This window comes from Poecilia reticulata, linkage group LG12, assembly GCF_000633615.1.
Source record: "Poecilia reticulata strain Guanapo linkage group LG12, Guppy_female_1.0+MT, whole genome shotgun sequence".
Taxonomy (NCBI): Eukaryota; Metazoa; Chordata; class Actinopteri; order Cyprinodontiformes; family Poeciliidae; genus Poecilia; species Poecilia reticulata.
The window spans coordinates 17,219,159-17,242,824 of NC_024342.1; the positions used below are offsets into that span (position 1 = coordinate 17,219,159).

The window sequence follows — 23,666 nt, forward strand, 5'->3', positions numbered from 1 at the left end:
TCCCGTAGCTTGGAGAATAGACTTTAATATGCTTTTAAATGAAATTACTAAATGGCTTAGCACCAAACACATTAAAGCCCTGTTGTATCAACCTTCTAGACCTCTCAAGTCTTCTAGTTCAAGTCTCCTCTGGATCCCTAGAATCAGAACCAAACATAGAAGCAACATTCAGTTTTTATGCTCCTCTAATTTCCAGAGAACTGCAAAACAGCCGATACACTGAATTCCTTTAAATCAAGACTAAAATACATTTTGCAGCTAGTGTCAATGTTATTGACTAAGAAAATTGGGAACATTTTTAGTCAAATTTTGTAATTTTCTTATGTTAACTAAAAAAAGCAAAGTACAAATAAAGGTATCTATAAGTAAAATGATTGATGTTTTTGTCAATGAATAAGAATAAATAAATGCTTGGAGGAAAATATATCTGTCCAATTGTCCATTGTTCATACATAGGGGCATTTACTCCTAAATTCTCACTATGGAGAAAACCGAGTGTTGATGTGAGTATTTTTAAAGTGGATGTGCAGCAATGGTAAACACCTGCAGAAATGACTACTTAAAGAGACACCAGGAAGCAGGCTGTCGAGTAGGGCTAGCTATGCTTCAGTTCTGTGTCCTAAATTACGTGAGACTTTTACAAGACTGGAATGATTGGATGATTGACTGTAGTGTTAATGTTGTGATCTGTCAGAAGCTCTTCTGTTTGTTGAGCAGCATAAAACTGATCTAAGTGTTGATCCAAACTGTTTTCCCAGCACAACCTTCTTTGGTAACTAATACTGATTTTCTGTCAGCTTCTTGCACTTCAGCTGACAGTGTTATTGATAGCAACAATGTAACCTTTTAGTAGCTTCACTGCTTGATGTTACAGTGGTTAACCCCCAAAAAATAAACCTTAGCTCATGTGTATAAAAACATTAACATAAATATTCAAGAATTGTATTATATGATAAAAACTTTCCACTTCTCAATCTTATCAGTTACAGAAAGCTGATATAAAAATGGACTGACTGCAAATAAGTATCTGTGTTGAAGACGATGATTTTGTTTTTATGTGAAACAAATTTGAGGAATGTCATCACAATTGAAATCCCTGAAAGTTGAAAGCTCAGTCATGGCATCATGTAGTCTGAAAGTAACATAAGTTATCTTTCTCTCTAATTTGCTTTAACCTGCATACCCTCACATAAAATACACATTTGCATGCTCAGAGAGTGCCTCCCAGTGAAGTTAGGAATGCAGTCTGATAATCTGTTGCCACCTGGTTCCATGCTTGCGCACGCACGCACACACGCGTGCGTGCGAACACTCGTGCAGGAAAAAAAAACTTCCCCTACTGCCTTTCCTTGCTCCATGCCCAAGCAGGCCGCTGCAGCTCCGGACACAGCTGTTGTTTTCTCTACAGACAACCTGTTACCTCAGACGCCAGAAAGACGGGGCTCAGTGTTGCGGTCTTTGGCAGAAAACATCTCTCATCTTACTTACTGACAGATGATTAAGTTGAATATGATTTAATTTTTATTTATTTATTTTTTGCTAAAAATGTCGAGATATCACCACTTGTGAAGTTTTCTTTTTTAAATTGTTTCATTTCAGTGTGCATTGTTTGGCTTTTCCTTTTCTTTTTTCCCCTTGCCAGCTCAAATTTGACTTTATTGGTTCTGTCCTGTTTCTTGGTTTTGCATTAAACTCCTCTTCATAGCGCTGTAAGAGGATAAGATTGGGGCTATAAAGCTAGCTGCATCTGGATCCACTTAGACGCTGAGAGAAGCCTGAGCAGTTTCACCACTGCAGCTCAACAGTCTCTCATAGCCAGAGTCTCCCCTCTCTGTATCTATTGCTGTTTTTACTCAGGCGGGTATTTAGACGAACAGGGTCTTTCCCCAGGCATCTAGATAACAATTCCAAAGCATTTACAATTGATAGTAGAAAAATGTGCACAATTTTTCTTTATTTTAATCTTTTTTTTAATTATTATTCTGTCAGTTTTTGTCATAGTGCTGTCTTTTTATGCTGTTAAATCACAGAATTAAGACCAGAATGACAACGTATCCTTAAATAAGCTCCAGTGCGACCACTTTCCTTGAGGTCACCTGATTTAGTAAGTCTAGCTGTATGTAATTTAATCATACTATAGATATCAAAATTATGCATAATTTTATTCACATTTCACATTTATGCACCATTTTGTGGTGGTCTATCAAATAAAACTTCAAGACATTAAAAGTTTTTGGTTATATATAAAAAAGTTTTATGTTAACATATTAGAAAAACATTTTCTAATATATTTGATCAAAATTACTCTAGCATTTCAAAGAATGGACATAAAACTGTCTGAAGATGTGGTTTGATTTAGTTAATTATTGAAATTCTTAGACAATAATAAAACTACAAGAAAATTGTCAATGCCTCTGGGCGGACTGACAATTGCCATGCACCGATACACTGATGCGTACACAGCATCGGTGTACGCTCACATATTTGCTGCTATAACGGCTCATTGCAATTGGGGCCAGTTGAGCCCTACAGCAGCAGGGTGAGAATAATATATTCTTTCATACCAGTGATGTTTAATATTGCTTTGTCTTAATTGCAGGAGAGTAATTGGGTTAAGCTCAGAGTGAGCTAAAAACACTGACCTGAAGCTTTGGTTTGACCTTCCTTTCTTTCTTCATCATAACTGTAGCTGAATGAGAGCGTATAACGTTCTGAAAAACCCGACTTTGGTGATAGCTGGTCATTCTGGTTTTGTTTTTGTTTTGGTACTGCTTTCTAGAGCTGTGTGGCAGAAAGTAGAATTCTGCACATAAATGTTCTGCATTAGTTAAAATTTAAAACAACCCAGTATGTGTGTCTGCACGGTCACGCCAAACTTAAAGGGCTGGACTAAAAAAAATAAATAAATCTTGATATATTGTTATATCTTACTTTTAATTTAAAATAACATTTAAATGTTTAAGAGTACTTTGGGAAATTATCTGTCAATGCCAATTCAATTCTGTAAAACAATTCCATGTTAATTTTATTATTATTATTTTTTTTCTTTTCAGTTTTATCAGGCTGTTGTTTTTGGAATTAAGCAAAGGGTTTTGTTGTTTTTACTTGTGGTCGAAATTTATGAGTGTCATTTGTGAAAGTTTAGCTTGCTCGGTGCCAACCCATTGAGCTAACTGGGCAAGTTGTGTCAAAATGGCACCCAAAAGCCTTGAAAGGTTAACTCAAATGTAACTGCCTCTGAATAACTTCATCATAAAATCTGTAAAATAATTACTTTTAGTTCTGAGGAGTTTTGGCTACAAACTTTGTCGGCAGTGTGGCTATTACCAGAAGCTAATGCAGATTTAAAACCTTGAACTAGAGCAATGAGCAGTTCAATCTCAAGTGTCCACTCCTCCCTGTGGACTACACTAAGTGGCAAATTATACGGAAATCTAAGTCCCCCAGCTTCATCTACTGGTCTGCATGCCTCAGACACTCTGGCTGCATTCAGCAGAGGGCTCAGAGTAAACAGCCACATGTGCAAACACACATCCACGCATTCAGAATACCTGCTTCCTGCGTGTCTCTCTTTCTTTTTTTTCCACCTGACTTATTCTGATTGCTTTAAATCTTAAGTGGAGTTGAGACAAAGAAATACTCGATTATGTACAACAAACAAAATGTATTAGAAACAGCTTTTTGGACCCTCCCCCCCTTCTTTTTTCAAACTCTGTAATTAGATAGCTTGTTGGTTTAAGTGCATATAAGACTCCTCTTCCACATAATAGATGAACAAGATTTATAGCTAGTGTTGGCTGGCCCCATTTTACCACTCAGTGTGATTATGGTTATATCCTAGTGTGCCAAGTCTAATATATGATTAGCAGTTAAAGTTGAAGTAAGAAAACGGCAGTCATTATGCCAGTGTACTGGTTTTTCATCAAGGTTTGGAGAAAAGAATTGTGTATCCAGGAGGAGTGAGAAACAAAGCACCGGCAACCATCTCGTGGGTGGATGTACGTCAGCTAACTGTTAACATATTAGTCCACAGTATAAAACGCAAGCTATTCCGCTATGAGCTCATTTCCAAACAATGTGCTTCGTGCCTCTCCATCTGCAACCTTTTTTCCTCTTGCCTCCATTTTTACAGCCCCTCTTCTCTTGCCCTCATCCTCTCATCTTCCCCAACTCTATATGGCTGCGGTAAGTTAATCGGCCTTCCTCAGAGCTCTAGGAAGCCTGCATTTCTTTATAATTGGTGTTTTGGGGTGGTGCATGAGAAGTAGGCAAATGTTTGTCATACCGACACGGCATTGATGATGTGGGCAGGGATTGTGGGGGGCATCACAGTGCCAAATGATTTGAGGGTCAGCACACAGGGTTTAAAAGTCAGACTAATGCCATGTTGATGGATTTCTGTGATTGTTGATATGACAGACACATAAACATCCATTATAATTGTATCGAGGATATTATTGTTGTTGTATTGACTGTTAACTCCACAGATTTAAGAGCTTCTTAAAAGATTTCTGTGCTCGTGGATTCAGTGATTTTGTTCTTTCTGTGCAGCTTTTAGGTGACTGAGCAGAAAATCTCTTATCCAAACATCCAGATTCTTCTTGTCATCTTTGACTTGTTTTCTATGTTTAACTAGGCGGTCATTACACTGATTACACAATTATTATTTGATATGTTGCCTTAAAAAATAATTTTATTGTTATAAAAGAATTATGGCACTTATTTTTTCCATTTTAGATTTGCAGTTAGCCTTGTTAATGCTAACTGCTAATTTTCCTGAGAAACACCTGCACACCAAAGAGTGTTGTTTGTATCATAAGCTGGTAGCACTTATTAATAGATCCTTACTGATTTAAAGATGATCAGATTTTTAAAAGTTTTCAATCAGCTGATTAGTGCTGATCAACAGCCAGGATCGATTTTACAAAATATTCCTCCTTTAAAGATAAAACTCACCAGTTAAATCAAATTTACTGCTTCGGCACACCAGTGTCATTAAATATGGGAAGCTACCAGTTTCACAACGATTGCATTCTGTAATATTTTCAGATATTTATTGATGGAACCAGCAGTGACAAAAATTTAAAAACGGCAAAAACAATATAGATCAAACTGAGTACAGTTCTTTTAACCTCTTTAGCTTTTTGCTACAACAATAAATCATGATTCTTATCATTTTCCCCCAATAACAAACTATATGATAATTGTCTTGAGAGGCAGAGGTCTAGGAGTATGCAAATATTCACATACTACTAGACCACTAGTAATATCCAACATGAGTTCAATGTTGTGTGGTTCATATTTAGGTTTTTGTTCTCTTTACCGTATGGTCTCCCCAGAAACACAATTCCACACATGTTGATGCATATAATACAATGATACTGTTTTCATTTTGATGTATTCAGATGATCTTTTTTGTTCCCCTTTGACAGGAAAGTATGGAAAAAATGACCTAGTTAGGTGACAAATGAAATGCAGGAAAAACGGATAAATGTTACACCTTCAGCTGAGAGCTTTAGTTCTGCCTTCAATGGCCCAGTCCTGTTTCCAGAAATGATTTCTTAACCTGTAAACATTTCAGAGTGGAGAAAGAGGGGGAAAAACCATGACTGAGGACAGAGAATGGTAGAAAGACAGAGAGGGGGAAGGGGCTGAAAAGTTGGAGGAGGAGCATCTATCTCTTAATCATTTTGACTTCAAAAGGAGGAGAAAGAAGACTGTTTAAGAACTATGCAGAGTTTAAGCTATTTAGATGTTTGGTGAATTAGTCGTCTGGATCTTTTACTTTTAAAGCTGACATGATGTTTGGATGCTGGTGAGGTGTTGGGAATCTTTTAACTGCGTGTGTGTATGTGTGTGGTAGCGGTTTCTCCCTCCTACTTTTGGAGGTGGGAGGGCTTAGCTGATGTCATTGAGTGCAGCAGGCAGAGCTTGAAAGAGGCCCTTTGTTGGCTGCTGTAGCACGAGTGGTCCCTGCGCTTCGGATACACGCTCACACAGGGGACAGGAGAGGGGAATGGCAACGTCCACCCTGCGCTAATGCCCACTCTGCCGTTACTACTACACACCTACCAACTCTCCGGACTCAAGCTGCTCTTCTGGATTTCTGTTTTGTCTCTTAAAAGTGGATGTAGCTAAAAGTCCTAAAGTCAACAAGGGAGGGAGAAAAAAAAAAGAGAAAAAAGATGGAGACGTTCAGAAGAAAAAGTTGGTAGGCTTTGCCGGACAGCTGCTCTTTCGGGTTTTCAAAAGGAAAGGAAAGACGAGAAGGATATACGGCAGCTGGAAGGAACCCACAAAAGGAAATCTCTCCACATTTTAGCTTGATCTTTCCTTTTTGGGACAAATGTAGATAGAAACTTTTGAGTGACGTCGGATTTGATCAAGCAACTATAATTTCAGCAGGAAGGTGGGGGGGGGGAAAAAAGCAGATGAAAATGTTGGAGATATGCCTGAAATTGGTGGGGTGTAAATCTAAGAAGGGCCTCTCGTCATCCTCCAGCTGCTACTTAGAAGGTAAGAACACTTCATGGCCATAATGGCATTGTCTTTTAGCTCGGGCCTATCGTTTACAATTTACTTTGCAAAAACGCAGCTGTTTAATAAAAAAAAAACATATCAAAACATTAGAGGAAAATTAGAAATGGTGAGTAAAGGGGAAAAAAGAAGAAGAGGTTTTGAGACGATAAGCTTTGATGGGATTTCTGAGCTTTGGAAACTAAAGAACGGGGAGGGTAAGCAGAGAGAGAGCACAGGGGAGGAGGAGGGAGGCCAGACACTCTGGCTGGCTAGAGAGGAAAAAAATGTGGAAAAAAAGACAGCAAAAAGAATACAAGGAAATCTGACTCCTGGCCATGTCCCACTTAACTCTTGTTTAGGAGGGGAGGGGGAATCTAATCTCTGTGTGCACTTTTCACTTCTTTGCTGTTCTTTATTACTTCATTAGGTTTTCAGTGTGCCTATAAAAATTTAGAAAGACATCTTGATATAATGGTTTTAATTTTGTGCACAGTTGAAGTCGATGTGATTTTCATAATGACAGGGACTGGATCTTTAATAAGCGAGGAGGAACAAAAAGTTCTCAATGTTTCAATTTGGAGCAAAAACAATTAGCAAACACCTGGAAGAACTGCATATCTGCTGAACTTATCATGCAAACTACTACTTACTCCAACACTCCTAAGAATGGATGTAAACGGCATAAAGGAGAAGCACTCTTGTGATGACGTGCTGAAGATGGAGTTTAGGAAAGAGCAGAGCATTCCTGAAGAGACAAAGGCCAAATTTCAAGGTGTCAAATGGGAAGTAAATTTTTTTTTTGACTAGCGCCACCTACTTTACACCAGGGCCCACTCGTTCAAATTGGGAGGCATTGAACCACCAGATTTATCTGTTATTGAGGAACCAGAGACTCGGCAAGTATTGACAAACTTTCCTGGAACTGTGAACAAGGAAAATGACACTGCTTTTCTTCAAGTTGGTGTAACAACTGTAAGTGGTTTGTGTATATGGTACAAAAGGATGCTGTTTTTTTCTCTCGTTTTTTTTATTCTGCAGATATTTTTCTTGAGTTTCTGAAGTCAGAGGTTGTGCTGTGTGTGTCATTTTAATAGAAGGCTTAAAAAAGTCCAGGCAATCTGTTTTTACCTGTCACTTTTTAAATGGCATATTGAATGAACACTTTTAAACAGGAACCCACTTGTGCTCGCTAGTGTAAAATCACATTTTTAAGGGTTTATATGTTGATTTGCAGGCTGACTCTGAGCTCTGTTGCTGCACCATAAACTGGAATTACAAGCGCCACTTAAGCCAGTTTTTAAATCCGGGAACATTTCTCCATTTGAAGCAATCAGAAGTCGCCGTTACACTCTGAACTGAGGGGACGTGGGAGGAAATCCAGCAGGATGCACTCCCTTCACCAGACACACTGAAAAGCATTGTGCCCAAATTTCTCTCACTCAAGTTGCAGTAGGAGCATCAGTGAAGGCAGAAGACGTGAGACAGCAACAGAGGGAAAAATATTAGTTTTGGAAGTTGAGAACTAGAGTATTTTATAAGACTTCTCATCCCTTTTACCACTTGATTTTTTTTTGTGTGCAATCTCTCATTTCAAATGCTTCTTGGAGCCCTTCTAGGGTTGACAGTGGAGCAGAGCCATGGAGTAGAAATTAAGGTAATCGCTGCTCTGCTACAGCAACGAAGTGCACAGGGGCAGCGCAGCGGAGACGCATGCATTGTAAATAACTCTTCAACTGACTGTCAGCTCTTGCAGAATAAGATGCATGTAGTTCATTGTCCAGGTCAGAAAATATTATCAGATGGGATTTTACAGATGGTCAGGTATGTGTAATCGATCAAAATGACAAATCTCTCGAAACAAAAGTGGAACTTACAAATAGACTTGATCTTTATTAATTTTAGACCACATCGCCCAGCGCTAAATGAAACATCTGGGCTCTTATCCCAGGTTTAGTGCCGATAAGTGGTAATGTCATATTGTGGAGTTGTTGGAGGGACTGATGCACTTCAACAGGAAGGAAGAACTTGATATGGAACCATTAAGACAATATTTAAAGAGCCAGCCCAGACTTCGTCAGCCAAGAACCTGAAGCTTGGGCACAAATGTGCCTGTCCAGTGATCTGTGACCTTAAGCATACCAGCAAGTGACTTGTGTAGTTGTCTAAGGATAACATAGACGGTGTTTTGGGGTGGTTTTCACAAATCCCACATCTCAATGCCATAGAAGATTTTTTTTTTGATTGTCAGTGAACACGATGGTCTACAAACTCCACTTGATTACATCAGTTCTGTCTGGAGAAAATTGGCCAACTCCATCTAGTGGAAGAATACCCAAAATGTCTGATCCAAGTCACCAGGTTTTAAGACTGTTCTGCCAAATACCTAGGAAATAAATGAAAAATTCTTAATGTGAACAAAGTAAATAAAATCTTTTATTCCACTTGAACTTATTCTACAGAAATCTGTTTGATTATTCTGACTAATCAAACAGAAAAGGTTTAATCTGTTTCAACCTTAGGAGAGAAAAAGTAATTTTTTGTATGTAAGTATATGGTATATCTGTATATCTTAAATATGAAATAAAATCAAAAGCAAGTTACCAATGTGGGACCCACCAGGTTGACTGCCGATCTTTAAGATTAAAGTTTTAGATCTTTTTCACCTTGTTCTCTTCCCTCACTCTTACTGCGCAGTCATTGCTCTGAAGTTTTTACAAGCCTCACACTCGTTTAATCATTTTGACGGTCATCTCAGAAATGAAGCCAATTCATGCTGTAATTTTCCCTCTTCGCAGCTCCACAAAGCTTTAGTCTGATGAAGAATTATTCTCATTCGTTTTCCTTCTTGGTTCCCCTGCGGATTTCATTTGTCACCCGATTTTTCTTTTTCATGTGTGTTTTATATGGGCTAGAAAGCATCAGTGTGCTTTTTTTCCCCCTTGCATGAAGAGCTCCAATAATTGAGGCCTTTCAAGTGCATGTGTGTGGCTATTGCTGCTCACACTTAATAACCTGGCTATGCTTTCAGTAGGTTAGTCATCCTTAATTTCAGATCCACATCTTTTTTTTTTTCACTGGTTGCTTTTTCTATGCAGCACCGTTGCTGGTCTCATCTGTTTGTAACTTTGGTAAGTTAAAATGCCATCTCATATGAAAGTCATTATTTTAAGCAAGTATTACCCAGCTTTCACCTTTAGAGACATGTTTTAATGTATTAATTAGGACTTTCTGACCTTTATTTGTCTATGACTGAGTATTGTTCCCCCAGCAACCACCAAGACCCAAAAATATGGCGTTTTCAGAGTCTGGATCAAATATTTAATCTTTTCCTTGAAGCAAAATGGCATGTTATGATCTAAAAAGAACCTCGTAATGGGTCTAGACTGCTGAGTCGAACTCTTTCCTCTTCCTTGTCTTCCAAAACAGGGATTCCTGCAACTTGTCAACAATGTCATGTGATGAACTGGCTCTTCACTCTCCCAGAGTTGTGAAACACTTTGGTGTCTGCTTATTGTTCAAGATCTTGAAATCCATCAGTAGTCGACTTCAAACATGAGCTTAGATCTTGAGGTTCAGGTAGCCGGGTCTTTGTATGTTTATAGAATCATATTTAACTATAATCTCATTCATGCAACTCCTCTGTTCTGTCTTTTTTTTATCAACATTTTGCTGAATCTTCAGTCAACCCTCTGGTTTAAATTGCCGGAGCATTATCAAGATACACATTCGTGCCATGTCTTGACTAATGTCGAGTCAAGCAATAACGAGTATTAATCAAGAAGCTTAGGTTATTAATAAGGGTTGGAAATGTAATAAGAAAACAAAAATGGCAGTTGTTACACATTCAAAGTCTTGTGTAGGGGTGTGCCGATCGATCGGCCACCGATCATAATCGGCCGATTTCCGTGAAAAAGTGTATGATCGGTGATCGCCGATCACGGTCTCTTGTTGCCGATCACACAAACCGATCACCTGCATCTCATTTCGCAGCCTGTGCAGCTGGTCTCCTCTTTCCTTCACTCTGCGCAAACGTGCAGCAACAAATCATAAGCGATGTGGAACTATAATGCACCGAGTGAATGGGGAAGTTTGCGTGTTGCGGCGGAAAATTGAAGCACGTGGGGTGAAGCACGTTAAAATGCATCAACACGACGAATCTAATATGGCATAAAAACAATGCCATACTTGACGGAGTTTGGCTACATCGAGGCTCACTGCAGTAAAAAGACATATGGAGCGATCAGATAGCAGGTAAAGCAGCGCACAGCTACAAACACTCACCTGGATCATTGGCATGACTGTCAGAAAGCTAAACAAATAGCCCGCAAAATTATTTAAGTCTTCGACGCCGGTTCCCTTCTCGCTGTTGAACCGCTGCTCTGCGCTACAGGTAGTAATATTTCACAGACAGAGAGCGCTGCTTCTGCTCCACCTGGTAGTGACTCTCACACCGAACCTCTGTTTAAAACTACAGCATCTAACTTAAAAAAATACACTTTACATACGTATKAAAACTTTCGCTGTCCTAACATGAGACAGATAATCTCTGAAAAAATTATTGATCTAGTCCCTGCTCTGCATAATTACTCCGCTCAGTCAGAAACAGCCAATCAGAACTAGCAGTAATCAGCTAGCCGCCATGCTATCAGGAAGGTTTCATTCAGTAACTCAGGATTGTTTATTGTAATGGAWCCTRYATTTGCCTTTGAATGTTAAGTTTTATACTTGAATTTTTTGGCAATGTTGAGAGGTTTTATTTTCACTCTTTGCATTATTTAGCCTCTTCAGAGCCTTCATATGTTTTCAGTCTGTTAAAGATAGTATTATTGATAGCAGTATGATTTGCACAATGCCTGTTTTGTTTTTTTCTTGGAAAAAGAGGTGAATTAATGGTTCTGGGCTGCACAGTGGCGCAGTTGGTAGAGCTGTTGCCTTGCAGCAAGAAGGTTCTGGGTTCGATTCCTGGCCCCGGTCTTTCGGCATGGAGTTTCCATGTTCTCCCTGTGCATGCGTGGGTTTTCTCCGGGTACTCCGGTTTCCTCCCGCAGTCCAAAAACATGACTGTCAGGTCAATTGGCCTCTCCAAATTGCCCCTAGGTGTGAGTGTGTGTGCATGGTTGTGTGTCCTGTGTGTCTCTGTGTTGCCCTGCGACAGACTGGCGACCTGTCCAGGGTGACCCCGCCTCTCGCCCGGTACGCTAGCTGGAGATAGGCACAAGCACCTCCCGACCCCACTGAGGGACAAGGGTGTAAGAAAATGGATGGATGGATGGATAATGGTTCATTTTTCCACATAATGTAACCGGTAGTGCTTATGATTAAAAAAATAATAATTATGTGATCAGTATCGGTGATCGGTATCGGCAGAAAAAAATCTGATCATCACATCTCTAGTCTTGTGTGATCTAGATCAGCTGATTGTACTGAAAATACATATGCAGCATCCTGAAGTGGTTTGGCCATTACATACCACTAAAATTTAGGTTTTTCAGACAGAAATGAATCCCTCTGGCTCTGACTTCTGTAATTGGGGAAGGAATTATAAAATCATCACTCTGTGGAGTTCTGCTTGAATGTCATTATGTGGTTGTTCTTTTAGCCTAATGTGAAATATTTTCCTTTGCAGTTAAAGTCAATGTCTCAATCACTTGTCAGATCACAGATGTTTGATCAAAGACATCAAGGTTTCTGTAAAAGTCTGTTATTGATTGATCTTCATTTTAAAACATCTTGAAACATCTCAAATGTCCGTATTTTTACTTGCATCTTAAAAATTTTGTCATTTCCATTGTCCTTTTTATTTAATTTAACAGAAATGTCCTAGTAGCAATTTATTTGCTTTTGTAATTTTGCTTTGACAAAACTATAAGGCTAATGATGCTAAGCCGCAGTTTGGCCTTTTCCACATATCGACAAAAGAAATCTGTTTATGAAAACAAAATCAAAACCGTTACCTTCCCTACTGTTCCTTCGGGAGTGTTTTTATTGTAGGTCTGGCTTGGAAAATGAACTTGTTAAATGCTAATCATATTGTCTGTAGTGAACTGATTGCAGAACTCTACTACAGTAATCCTGTCTTACACTATGCCGTCAGGGTCATGTTCAATATGAACACCAGTTTGGTAATTTTTTATTTTTACTTCCTTTTTTTACGTCTGTGACCAACAACCTTTTTGCATTTTTACATTTATCCATCGGTTTTTACCAGTCTAACATGACCTGTGTTTGACTCTTTATGCTGAACATGACTTTGAGCTCTAGTAAATTCCCTGTGAGGCTAATGCTCATCCACTTCACAAAGATCCTGAAAGCACTTCTGGGAGTATTATTCTCATGGGCAGAAGTGAGTTTACTGTCTGCATATAGATCTTACAGATACTTAAAAATGAGATTGGTCTGTTCAAAAAAGAAATTACATGTTGCAGAGGCATGAACAATGACAAGGGCTGGCTTAATCCCACAGAAGCATCTCAGCTGGGGATTTTATTGGAAGTCGTCTCTGAGCACTTAAGAGAAGCTGAAACTGATGTAGAAAAGATTAAAGAGCACAATAAAGAAGTGTTTTCTAGACATGTTCCCAAAGAGTTCACATTGAGCATGGCTTTCCACGCCACAAGCCCCCCAAACAGCTACAAAATGTGTGAAGAAATATAGACTTTTATGGTGTTCTCTCACTTTTATTAACTCTTCAATAATTACATTCATTTAGCTTAAATGCTGCTTCATATCTTCTTATTTTAGATGGTTATGAGTTTTTTTTTTGTTTGTTTTTTTGCAGCAAAGCTGCTGGATGTCTTTCTTGTCAGAAACTTTTCCATGTCACATTTCTTCATGTATTTCTGATATTTGTAAATATTTCCACCAACCTGTGTTTTTGTTTTGTTTGTTTGTTTTTCCAGAAGCTCTCCAGAGACCAGACTTTGAGGGTCAGGGTCTGTCTGAAGCGGCTCGCTGGAACTCCAAAGAGAACCTGTTGGCAGGACCTAGCGAGAATGACCCCAATTTGTTTGTTGCACTCTATGATTTTGTAGCAAGTGGTGACAACACACTAAGCATCACTAAAGGTGAGAGGATTTTATTTATTTATTTATTTTTTATTGAAAACCAAATTTCCATATCTAGAAAATAAGTAGCAGTCTGGAAAAGTAGGGGTTTTGTCCTTACTTTATACTTCCTAGTAAAGTTTGGCTTTATCATAATGCAGAATATTATCTGCCTACTGGCTTGAAATGGCAGGAGAATCCAGTCACATTGTAGAAACTGGGTCTGTAGCGTTGTGACTACATCTGGGAATCACCTTGTTTGTGTCCCTTCTGTTATTCTCTTTGTTCTCAATTCACTTCCTGAAAATGTTCAGACATATATGGGCTTTTTTTTCCATTGAGCCTTCTGTAAAACAATGCTACAGATGGATTACACAGACAAATGCAGGAAGGAAGGAGGGACTGTAGCCACTTGAGTAAACAAGAAAATGTCTGCACTGTTCTTGAGCAATAATGCTGATAATGCAATCATTTTATTTTGATAATGAAACGCTGAAGCTGGTAGCCTTCCTTCCTTTCTTCCTTCCTTTCTTCCTTGTCTTTTTCAGCATGTCTAGTATTATCTAAGAAAACTGTAAACATGGCTAAAGTTGCCATTCTCTAAACATTGCGGTTCATCTCACTCTCTTTGATTGAGCAGGGGAGAAGTTGCGTGTGCTGGGTTACAACCACAATGGTGAGTGGTGCGAGGCTCAGACCAAGAATGGCCAGGGTTGGGTGCCATCCAACTACATCACTCCAGTCAACAGCCTGGAGAAGCACAGCTGGTACCACGGCCCCGTGTCACGCAATGCTGCCGAGTACCTGCTCAGCTCGGGCATCAACGGGAGCTTCCTGGTCCGGGAGAGCGAGAGCAGCCCCGGACAGAGGTCCATTTCCCTGCGGTATGAGGGGAGAGTCTACCATTACAGGATTAACACTGCGTCAGATGGCAAGGTGGGAACCACTGGAGACGCACACGCTTTAAAGTGTACTTGCAGTTAAAGTTTCAAATCCAATCTTGACTGCTCATTCTCAAAAATACCTCAGAGTGACAGAAATAAAGCAAAGAGTGAGCCAAAATTCCTCCACAGTGATGGAAAAAGATTCAAAGGCTTAGTGGTAGCTGTTGATGCCTGGGGGTGGCATAACCTTTTCTTAGGTTTTGGAAGGTTTTCACTTTTTTACATTAGAGCCATGTTGGTTTGGATAGTTTTTTCCACCTTTCATAAAGGAAATCATAAATTTGCTGTTTGTTTTTACTCGGGTTATCTTTTTGGAAAAAAATAATATATTTGCTATTGCTTAAATACATTTTTACAACACAATATGGCAAAATGGCATCATTTGAAGTATTCTCACTGAACCATTAATGGTGTCCTATCTGTCCTGGTGCATTTTTGCCCTTTTCCCCTAGTACTAGTCAGAAAAACGCAAGCAGGAAGTTATAAAAGGAAGGGCTTTTACTTGTCAGTTCTGAGTAGCAACAGCATTGCAGATCTTTTTACCCTGATTTAGTTCCTACAAAGGAAGGACTTAGCAGCATCCTGCTTGCACAATCTCATGTTCTACCAGTCCTTCCTGTACTTAGTAAATATGCAAAGCTTCCTGCAACTATATTTAAAAGATTACTACCTTGTTGAGAGAATTAAATTTAATGCTTAGTGAGAGTTATTTACCTAGAAATAATTTGGTGACCAGAGTTTATTCTTAACTAGTCCTTATTGTTGGTAACATAAAACACCTTTTTAAAAAAATATATATATATATATATAGGCAGTGAAAAACTTTGATAAACTTCTGAAAACAAAACAATTTTCAATGTAGGCAAAGAACAGGAACCCCTGATTCAGTAGATAATGGATAAAAAATGTATATCCTTTGTTCAACATGTTTGATGTCAGTCGCTTGAAAATTTCACAGGATATTTTTTTAACATAAAACTATCTATGGAGGGGTATGTGGGTAAAGACTGGCTGAAATTCTTGGTGTGAGATTTCCTCAAGAACTCCCGCGTCACCTTCCTGTCTGTGATGAAGCGAGGTGAGAAAGCTTCAAGAACTCCAGCTATGACGAGAATGCCTCCGACCGCGACCATGCATCGTGTAATAAGCACCAAACGCACAAGGCCCGACTTGGGTTCTGACTCCTATGCTGAGACATGCTTTACGCAGACAGATTCAACAGAGTATGTACACTCACTCATGAAAAATGAAAATGCACAAACACAGACCGAGAAAAGCAGACAAGGTTCCCCATTCTCATGATGGTTTTCCATCATCCCTCTGAGCTGGAAGTCAGAAGTCTGGTATGATGGACTTCCCCAGTAACTGAAGATAACAACAGCTCTGAGACGGCCTCTGTATTTTTGCCAGTTAAATGTTTTTTATTCTTTCCTCTGTATTCCCTTAATTTATGCACTCAAGGTTATTAACATAAAGTAATGCACAAGGAAACTATTTTTAGTATTATGCAACAGTGGAATAATGGAAAAGTCTGTCTACTGAGCCTTGACCAACACACTTCTGTCCACCAGCTTCCTGATGAATGCCTTGCTTGGGACGCACCAAGATCTGAACTTTTCCAGATATAACTGTTTCCAGCAATAGCTTAGCTTAATGTTTCCACACAGTGTGTTTTAGCATTGGTCGTTTAATGAAAAGTTTTTGTTGAAATGTTAAAATGTTGCACCTAACTTTAGTTTCTAAAATGTTTTTGTTAAACGTACAATAAATTAGTTCATTTTTTTCCTAGTGTTTTAAATAAGCATTCACTCAGATGTGAAAACCCTGTCCTCCCCCAGCTCTACGTGTCGTCAGAGAGCCGTTTCACCACGTTGGCGGAGCTGGTGCACCACCACTCCACCGTGCAGGACGGCCTCATCACCACGCTGCATTACCCTGCACCGAAACGCAACAAGCCCACCATCTATGGAGTTTCTCCCAACTACGACAAGTGGGAAATGGAGCGCACTGACATCACCATGAAGCACAAACTGGGTGGGGGCCAATATGGCGAGGTGTATGAAGGTGTCTGGAAGAAGTACAACCTCACTGTGGCTGTCAAGACACTTAAGGTTAGGTGAAAGAAATCCTTCTTATGCAAGCTTGTGGAAACATTTTAACTCCGGCATAATATATTAGGAGTGTGGCAGATATAATTCCTTAGTCAGGCTGAATAGTGCTGCCCTCTGCTGCCACAGAGACGCAACTACACTTTAATCCTAACTTTTTTTTTAAATTTTCACTTCTTCCTTTATGGAAACAACTTTGTAGGAGGACACAATGGAGGTGGAGGAGTTTCTCAAGGAGGCTGCGGTTATGAAAGAGATTAAACACCCCAACCTGGTGCAGCTTTTAGGTATGTTTAAAAATCAGTTGAACTATTTTTTTTATTAGATTTAAATGTGACAGACCAACACAAAGTAGTGGACAATTGTGAAGTGGGAGGAATTTTATTCAACAGACTGTTATTTGTTTGTATTTAACCCTCTATATACTCTGTTACGTAAAGTAAAATCCAGTACAACCAAGTCATTTTTAAATTTGCTATTTAATTGCTGAGTATTAGTTTAACTTTTAGCTGTTTGTAGAAGACCCTAGAGATTAGCTAGAGAATATTAGTGAACGAAACATATCTTGGAGATGAACAAAGACTCAAAATAGATCAGGGATACAGTTGTAGAGAAATTTAGAGCAGAGTTAGGTTAGAAAATAATATCCCAAGCTTTCTAACTGAGAATTGTTTGATCTATGACCTGACAATTTGCTTAAAAACTGACAGGGTATGGATAAGTATTATTAATAAGAGAAGCAGCCCAGAGGCCCTTTGTAACTGTGGAGTAGCTGCAGAGATCCACAGCTCAGGTGGGAGAGTCTGTCCATGTGACGGCTGTTATTGCACGCCACGAATTTGGCATTAAATCTCAGCTTTCCACAAGCAGTGCAGAGCTGCGTTCCCCAGCCAGGAAAACGTAGCACTGCTAAACCAATAATTAATTGCTGGTTGAAATGTTAAGCTTCATCCAGCGTTTTGATTTTTGTACTTGCAGGTGTGTGCACACGTGAGCCACCATTTTACATCATCACAGAGTTCATGACGCACGGCAACCTCCTGGATTACCTGAGGGAGTGCAACAAAGAGGAGGTCAACGCCGTGGTGCTGCTGTACATGGCCACACAGATCTCATCTGCCATGGAGTACCTGGAGAAAAAAAACTTTATACACAGGTGACTATATTACATTTGAGTATCACACATTTATCATATACTTTGATGGAAACAAAAGGAAAACGTTTATAATGTTAAGTATTAAATAATTTTTCTTATTCTTGTGCAGTTCTTTAACTCTCGATGCATCACAGAGAAGCCATTGTTATTGTTCTGGCATGTTCAATACGCTCCTTTACATCTGCAAAGCATGATTTATGTTTTTTATGTTTTCAAACTGCACTTCAATTCTGGAGCCTGTCAGAACTCGGCTTATGACTCAATACCGCTCCAAAAGTTGAAATCCAGCACCGCAGCAGAAGAGAGTAGAGAGTGCTGCTTTCAGCTTTTCATTTTATCGTTGTAATCATTTAGGTTTAGGATTATTTTTATTTCATTTTCTTAAAGTCACAAAGCTCCCTATTCCTCCTGGGTTCTGTCCCGCAGGGACTTGGCTGCCCGGAACTGTTTGGTCGGGGAGAACCACCTGGTGAAGGTCGCAGACTTCGGCTTGAGCAGATTAATGACTGGAGATACATATACGGCTCACGCCGGTGCCAAGTTCCCCATCAAGTGGACTGCTCCAGAGAGTCTGGCCTATAACACATTCTCCATAAAGTCTGACGTCTGGGGTAAGTTTATGCTCTCTTGAGCAGCAGTGGAATTTACAGCTACTGTTTAAATTTATTAGACTGAACCATAGCAAATTTCCACTGTGGACTCTTTAAAGACACTTTTTTAAAATATATTTTAGCCAAGACAAAACTAACTGCTTAGTTTTTATTTTGTTAGCTTTCGGGGTGCTGCTGTGGGAGATCGCCACCTACGGCATGTCTCCTTACCCCGGCATTGACTTGTCCCAGGTCTATGAGCTGCTGCAAAGAGACTATCGCATGGAACGACCAGAAGGCTGTCCAGAGAAGGTCTATGAACTTATGAGAGCCTGTGAGTGCTGCAAGATCAATCTACAAACTGATGGAAAAGATCTTTTGTTCTTTTCAGCTTTATTTACACTTTCTTCCTCTCAGGTTGGAGGTGGAATCCCTCAGAGCGTCCATCTTTTGCTGAAACACATCAAGCCTTCGAAACCATGTTTCAGGAGTCTAGCATCTCTGACGGTCAGTCTTGCTTCCCTCATCATCTAAATCACATTTTTTATTTATTTATTAAATTTTTTCCCCTAAGTGTAACTCTTCATGTTTTGCCAACGCTTCGCCAAATAATAGAGGTTGAAAAGGAATTGGGGAAGAAGGGGAAGAAGACAACATTAGCCTCCATCCAGCAGGCTCCAGAGCTGCCAACCAAAACCAGGACGCTCCATAAGAACATGGAGAACCGGAACAGAGACAGTCCAGGTGGGATGCATGCGCAATGTAGCGCGCCCTTCCAGCTTGTTGTTCATTACATCTAATGAACAACAAAGATGGTTTAAGTAAATAGGAGTTAAAATTAACTATAAAATGAAAATAAATCAAAATTTCATATCCAGATGTCCACAATTGTTTAATTTAGAAAACTTAAAATGATCAACTGATGAGCTTGTATTTTTTTCAAATGTTGAACTTCTAGGACTTACTGTTTTTTACAATACAATAAATGTTATTGTATTGTAAATGTTCACTTTTCTGAAATAATTAATAGTTTTGTCTTTCAGTCCATCAAAGTATGGCTAAACTTTTATATTAAATCCTTGTAAACGTATTGACACACCTTTTTCAGTTTGTCACCTTTGAGGTGCTTAATATATTTGTTTAAGTACCACAGATAGGCAAAGGCGAGGAAGTAACCTGATCGGTAAGAAATTAACTCCCATCAGCTGAGCTCATGGGAAAAAAACAACTTTTTGCACAACCGCCATGGCTCAGTTTATGGATGCTAAATCCATGAACAGGCCAGATTTTTATTGGTAAAACATTTTGAGAAGCATCCTTCCATCTTTTGCCTCTTACAGCTAACAATTATACACTATGTATTGGTTTGTCACATAAGATCCCAATAAAATGCAGTAAGGGCTGTGGCTTTAATGTCCTAATGTAAAGAGGTTTAGGGGGACAAAGACTTTGGTCAGGCATAGTATGTCACCAACCTTACACTGACCTATTTGTGCTGTTCCTTAGACCCTGTGGAACCCGAGGTGCCTGTATCATCGCCAATGCTCCCCAGGAAAGAGCGCCCTCTGCTGGACAATAACCTAAATGAAGACGACCGCTTAATCCCCAAAGACAACAAGACCCGTAATAGTTTTCTCAGCCGCATCAAGATCAAGAAAAAGAACGCACCAGCTCCGCCCAAACGAAGCTCCTCTTTCACCAGGACAGACATTTCCTTTGAGAGGAGGGTAGTGACTCCTGATCCCCGAGACGGTGACAACTTCAACAATGGTACATCGTTGTCTCTGAATGACACCACACATGGTGTCGAATCCTCAAAGTTCTTGGGAGGTAATAACAATGGAGCAGGAGGCAACAACAGTGGGACTCCCAACTACCCGGGGTCTCTGTACCCCCGTAAAAAGGGCCCCCCCTCATTGCCAAGCCCGGGTAGCAAGTCGGCTACAACGCCACCCAGTGAAGAGGAAGGGGTTTCTAATTCAAACCGCTTCCTCTGGCCGTCAGTCATGTCAAACGGCCGAGATGGCACAGAGTGGAAGTCTGTGACACTCCCCCGAGATCTGGGCCAGCGCCACTTCGACTCCAGCACTTTGGGAGGGAAGCCGGCTCTGCCACGGAAGAGGACCAACGAGCAGAAAGGAGAGAGTGCCCGTCGAATGGGCACCCTGACCCCCCCGCCACGTCTTAACACATCATCGGATATTTGTCCTGCCTTCCTGGGTAAAGACAATGATTCCAGTTCTGGTTCCAGTCCGCAAGCGTCGACACCCAAAGTGGTGAAGAGACCAGGCTTAGCGGGTCAGGAGAACTCCAAAACCAGTGCTCTCCAGGCAGAACTAAAAGCTAATGTGCTCCCTACTCTGGGGGCAGCAGGAGAGGAGTGCAGGGCTCGCAGGAACAAGCATGGATTGGAGAACGCATCTTTAAGGGAGAGAAACAAGATGCATAAACCCAAGCCGGCTCCTCCTCCACCACCTACTGGTCCCAAATCAGGCAAAATCCCACGAAGCCCCACTCAAGAATCCCCCGTATCCTCGCCCTCATCTTCGCCCTCAGACATCAAAACTAAGGGCCTTCCTTTCATTTCAGACCCTCACCATACAACTGCTGCTAGTGACCAAGCCCGCTCAACCTTCACTGAGGGACCCAAAAAGGGCTCTTTGGGCTCCAAACCTCCAGCGATAAAGGCTGCATCTGCCACCTCTGTGACCACTTCTTCCTCCTGCCAGACCCAGGGAGGCCCATCGTCCACCATCGCCTCCTCTGCCGATCAGAACTTATCCGCTTTCACCCCTATTGCCAAAACCCGATCGTCCCTCCGCAAGACCACACCCCGCCAAGGCAGTGAGCGCACGCCCAATTCGGCGGTGACGCGCGAGATGGTCCTGGAGGGAGCCGAGCTGCTGCGTGCCGCCATCTCCCGCATGTCAGAGCAGACAGGCAGCCACAGCGGCGTGCTGGAGGCCGGGAAGAACCTGTCCAAGTCCTGCATGAGCTACGTCGACTCCATCCAGCAGATGAGGAACAAGTTCGCCTTTCGAGAGGCCATCAACAACCTCGAGACTAGCCTGCGTGAGCTTCAGATCTGTCCCTCCGCCACAGGGGGCGCCAACGCGCAGCAGGACTTTACCAAGCTGCTGTCCTCTGTTAAAGAGATCAGTGACATTGTTCAGAGGTAGCGCCGTATAAAGCGCCAAGACGGGAAACTGATATGAACTTTGACACATGACACTCTGAGAGCTGATGGGTGGAGTATGATTGAGAGGAGCCGTGTGGGCTGACACTACAGTTTTCTCCCACTTACTGACTCATGTAGTTGCCATAAACGGACTCAAAAGATCAGCAACTTTGTATGCACATTGTCATCTTAGCCTTAATTAGGCTGTGGACCAATTTTACATCAATCATCTTTGAAATAATCATGTTTTACATATTTAATTTTCTGTCCCCCCCCCCTTCGGTCTCTTGACATTATTATAAAAAGGCCTCTGATATTTTTTTAATCATTTTTAGTGATGATGTGATGTTGCTATGACAATTAATGAAATCCAAACTTGCCTTAGAAAACATTTCCAGTTGTTTATCTATTGTCAGCTTAAAAAAAATCTGAGAAAACCTGCGTAGTTTGACTTTGTTCTACACTTTTTACTTGTTCGATCAGTCATCACTGATTAGTTGCGTGCTGGAAGACGAGATTGTGTTGCTGTTTGTTTTGTATTGGTGCTTTTTGCAGTATTTTGCAGCCATTTGTGCCATAAAATAACAATGTGGAGAGAATTACCCTCTTGTCTCTTTTTGCTTCTCCCACCACTCCCGTAACATTTACTTCTAGTGAGGCCGCGTTATTGGTTAAAGCATGTTTGTATGGCTTTGGCTGAGTTCTGCCTTGTGCTTGAGAGTGGCTGAGTTGGTGTTTATTGGATATAAATGTTTGCAGCACCAAAAAAAAAAGATATCTTTGGGTTAATGATCTGCAACCCAGTGGATCTTTTTTTTTTTTCTCAGACTAAACTTGTCTTTTTAAATTTATATGTATAAGGAGTTTTGACGCAATTTTTTTTTCCTCTCTGTGCCAGTGAAAACAGCCATTAGTAGCAGCCTGGCCTTGCTGCAGCATCATGCTGTTGGATAACAGATGAACTCGGTGTTTCCCCGACAGGCCTCTGTTCCTGACACACGAGCGATTGTTGCAGAGGGCCTCCACCACCACAAAAAAAATAAACACCCCCTTGGGAAACACTGGACTAAAATGTTAACGCGTCTGTCAATTGCTGTTTCAAAATGACTGAAAGAGGGTGGGGGGGACCATTACAGACACTAACGTGAGACTCCACCGTAATGTTGTTTTTTTGGGGGGGGGTTTTCCCCTTTATCTGAATCCCTTGAACATTTTCAGTATTTGTGCTGTAATCGTCTCATCCTCTGTGCCCTGCCTGACTGCGAAGCCTTTGGACAAAAGTCACCGCTGCCGGCCTTGACTTCAATGGTACTGTTGTTGCTTTTGTTAATTCCTCTTCTGTACCGAACATACCACTACTACTCTACTTTTGTGTCTAAGCCTCAATCACCAAGTTTTATAAACAAAGTTTGCCTGTATTTGTAAATGATTCTTCCTCTCTAACCTGGGTGCAATTTTTTTTTTGTTGCAGTAAAATACAAAAGCTACTTGAAATATAAATCTGGGTGTGACTGTTTTTATGGCTTCCTTTACCGAGTGAAAATAGCTTCATTTAAGAATGTTCCTGCACAGCCAGAGGGAGATTGAAATTCAGGTATTTTCCAGGTTTAGAAAAAGAAACTTATTGACTTTCCTATATTTACAGAGCTCTCTATCCATTATTCTGTTCCTCAATCCATCTTTCATGTTAATTCAGCCACTATCAGATATTTATTCATTCTTCCAGTCTTTTTATTACATTTTTGCAGATTCAGAACCGCTCGCTAGAGTCTCCAGCAACAGTTCTTATTTAGGAGCTAGTCTCCCGCAACTTTTACATTCTTCCCTAGTTGCAACACTCCTGAATCAATAAAGATGGCTCGTTACCAGGGATTTCCCGAATTTGATGGCACGGTCAGGAGGTAATTCAACAATTTGATTCAGGTGTGTTTAAGCAGGGTCGCACCTAAAAGTTCCTTGTTAACATCTGTTGAGGACTGGACTTGGTTCCCTCTGCTCTAGAAAAAAAAAATGGACACAAAAGGTTTTATAAGAACCCAGACAGAAACTGACGATAGTCAACGTTGGACTTTAAAGGGATTATATCATGTGAAATCGACTTTTTTGAGCTTTATATCGTCAAAAACAT

General features: G+C 40.5%; 1 protein-coding gene across 2 annotated transcripts in view; it reads left to right on the forward strand.

Annotated features, from left to right (window-relative positions):
* abl1 (c-abl oncogene 1, non-receptor tyrosine kinase) overlaps positions 1-23,038 on the forward strand; it is a 34,715-nt gene extending 11,677 nt beyond the window's left edge. The window contains exons 1-11 of one of the 2 annotated variants that reach the window (XM_008424287.2): positions 5,939-6,516; positions 13,419-13,583; positions 14,203-14,498; positions 16,345-16,617; positions 16,817-16,901; positions 17,593-17,770; positions 18,197-18,381; positions 18,542-18,694; positions 18,778-18,867; positions 18,976-19,104; positions 19,867-23,038. In XM_008424287.2, the coding sequence (XP_008422509.1) occupies positions 6,432-6,516; positions 13,419-13,583; positions 14,203-14,498; positions 16,345-16,617; positions 16,817-16,901; positions 17,593-17,770; positions 18,197-18,381; positions 18,542-18,694; positions 18,778-18,867; positions 18,976-19,104; positions 19,867-21,539 (3,312 nt within the window). In that variant the 5' untranslated portion in view covers positions 5,939-6,431 and the 3' untranslated portion in view covers positions 21,540-23,038. Of the gene's footprint in view, positions 1-5,938; positions 6,517-13,418; positions 13,584-14,202; positions 14,499-16,344; positions 16,618-16,816; positions 16,902-17,592; positions 17,771-18,196; positions 18,382-18,541; positions 18,695-18,777; positions 18,868-18,975; positions 19,105-19,866 lie in introns of those variants that run through there. The other variant, XM_008424286.2, reaches the window with a different exon arrangement.
* The last annotated feature ends 628 nt before the right edge of the window (positions 23,039-23,666 follow it).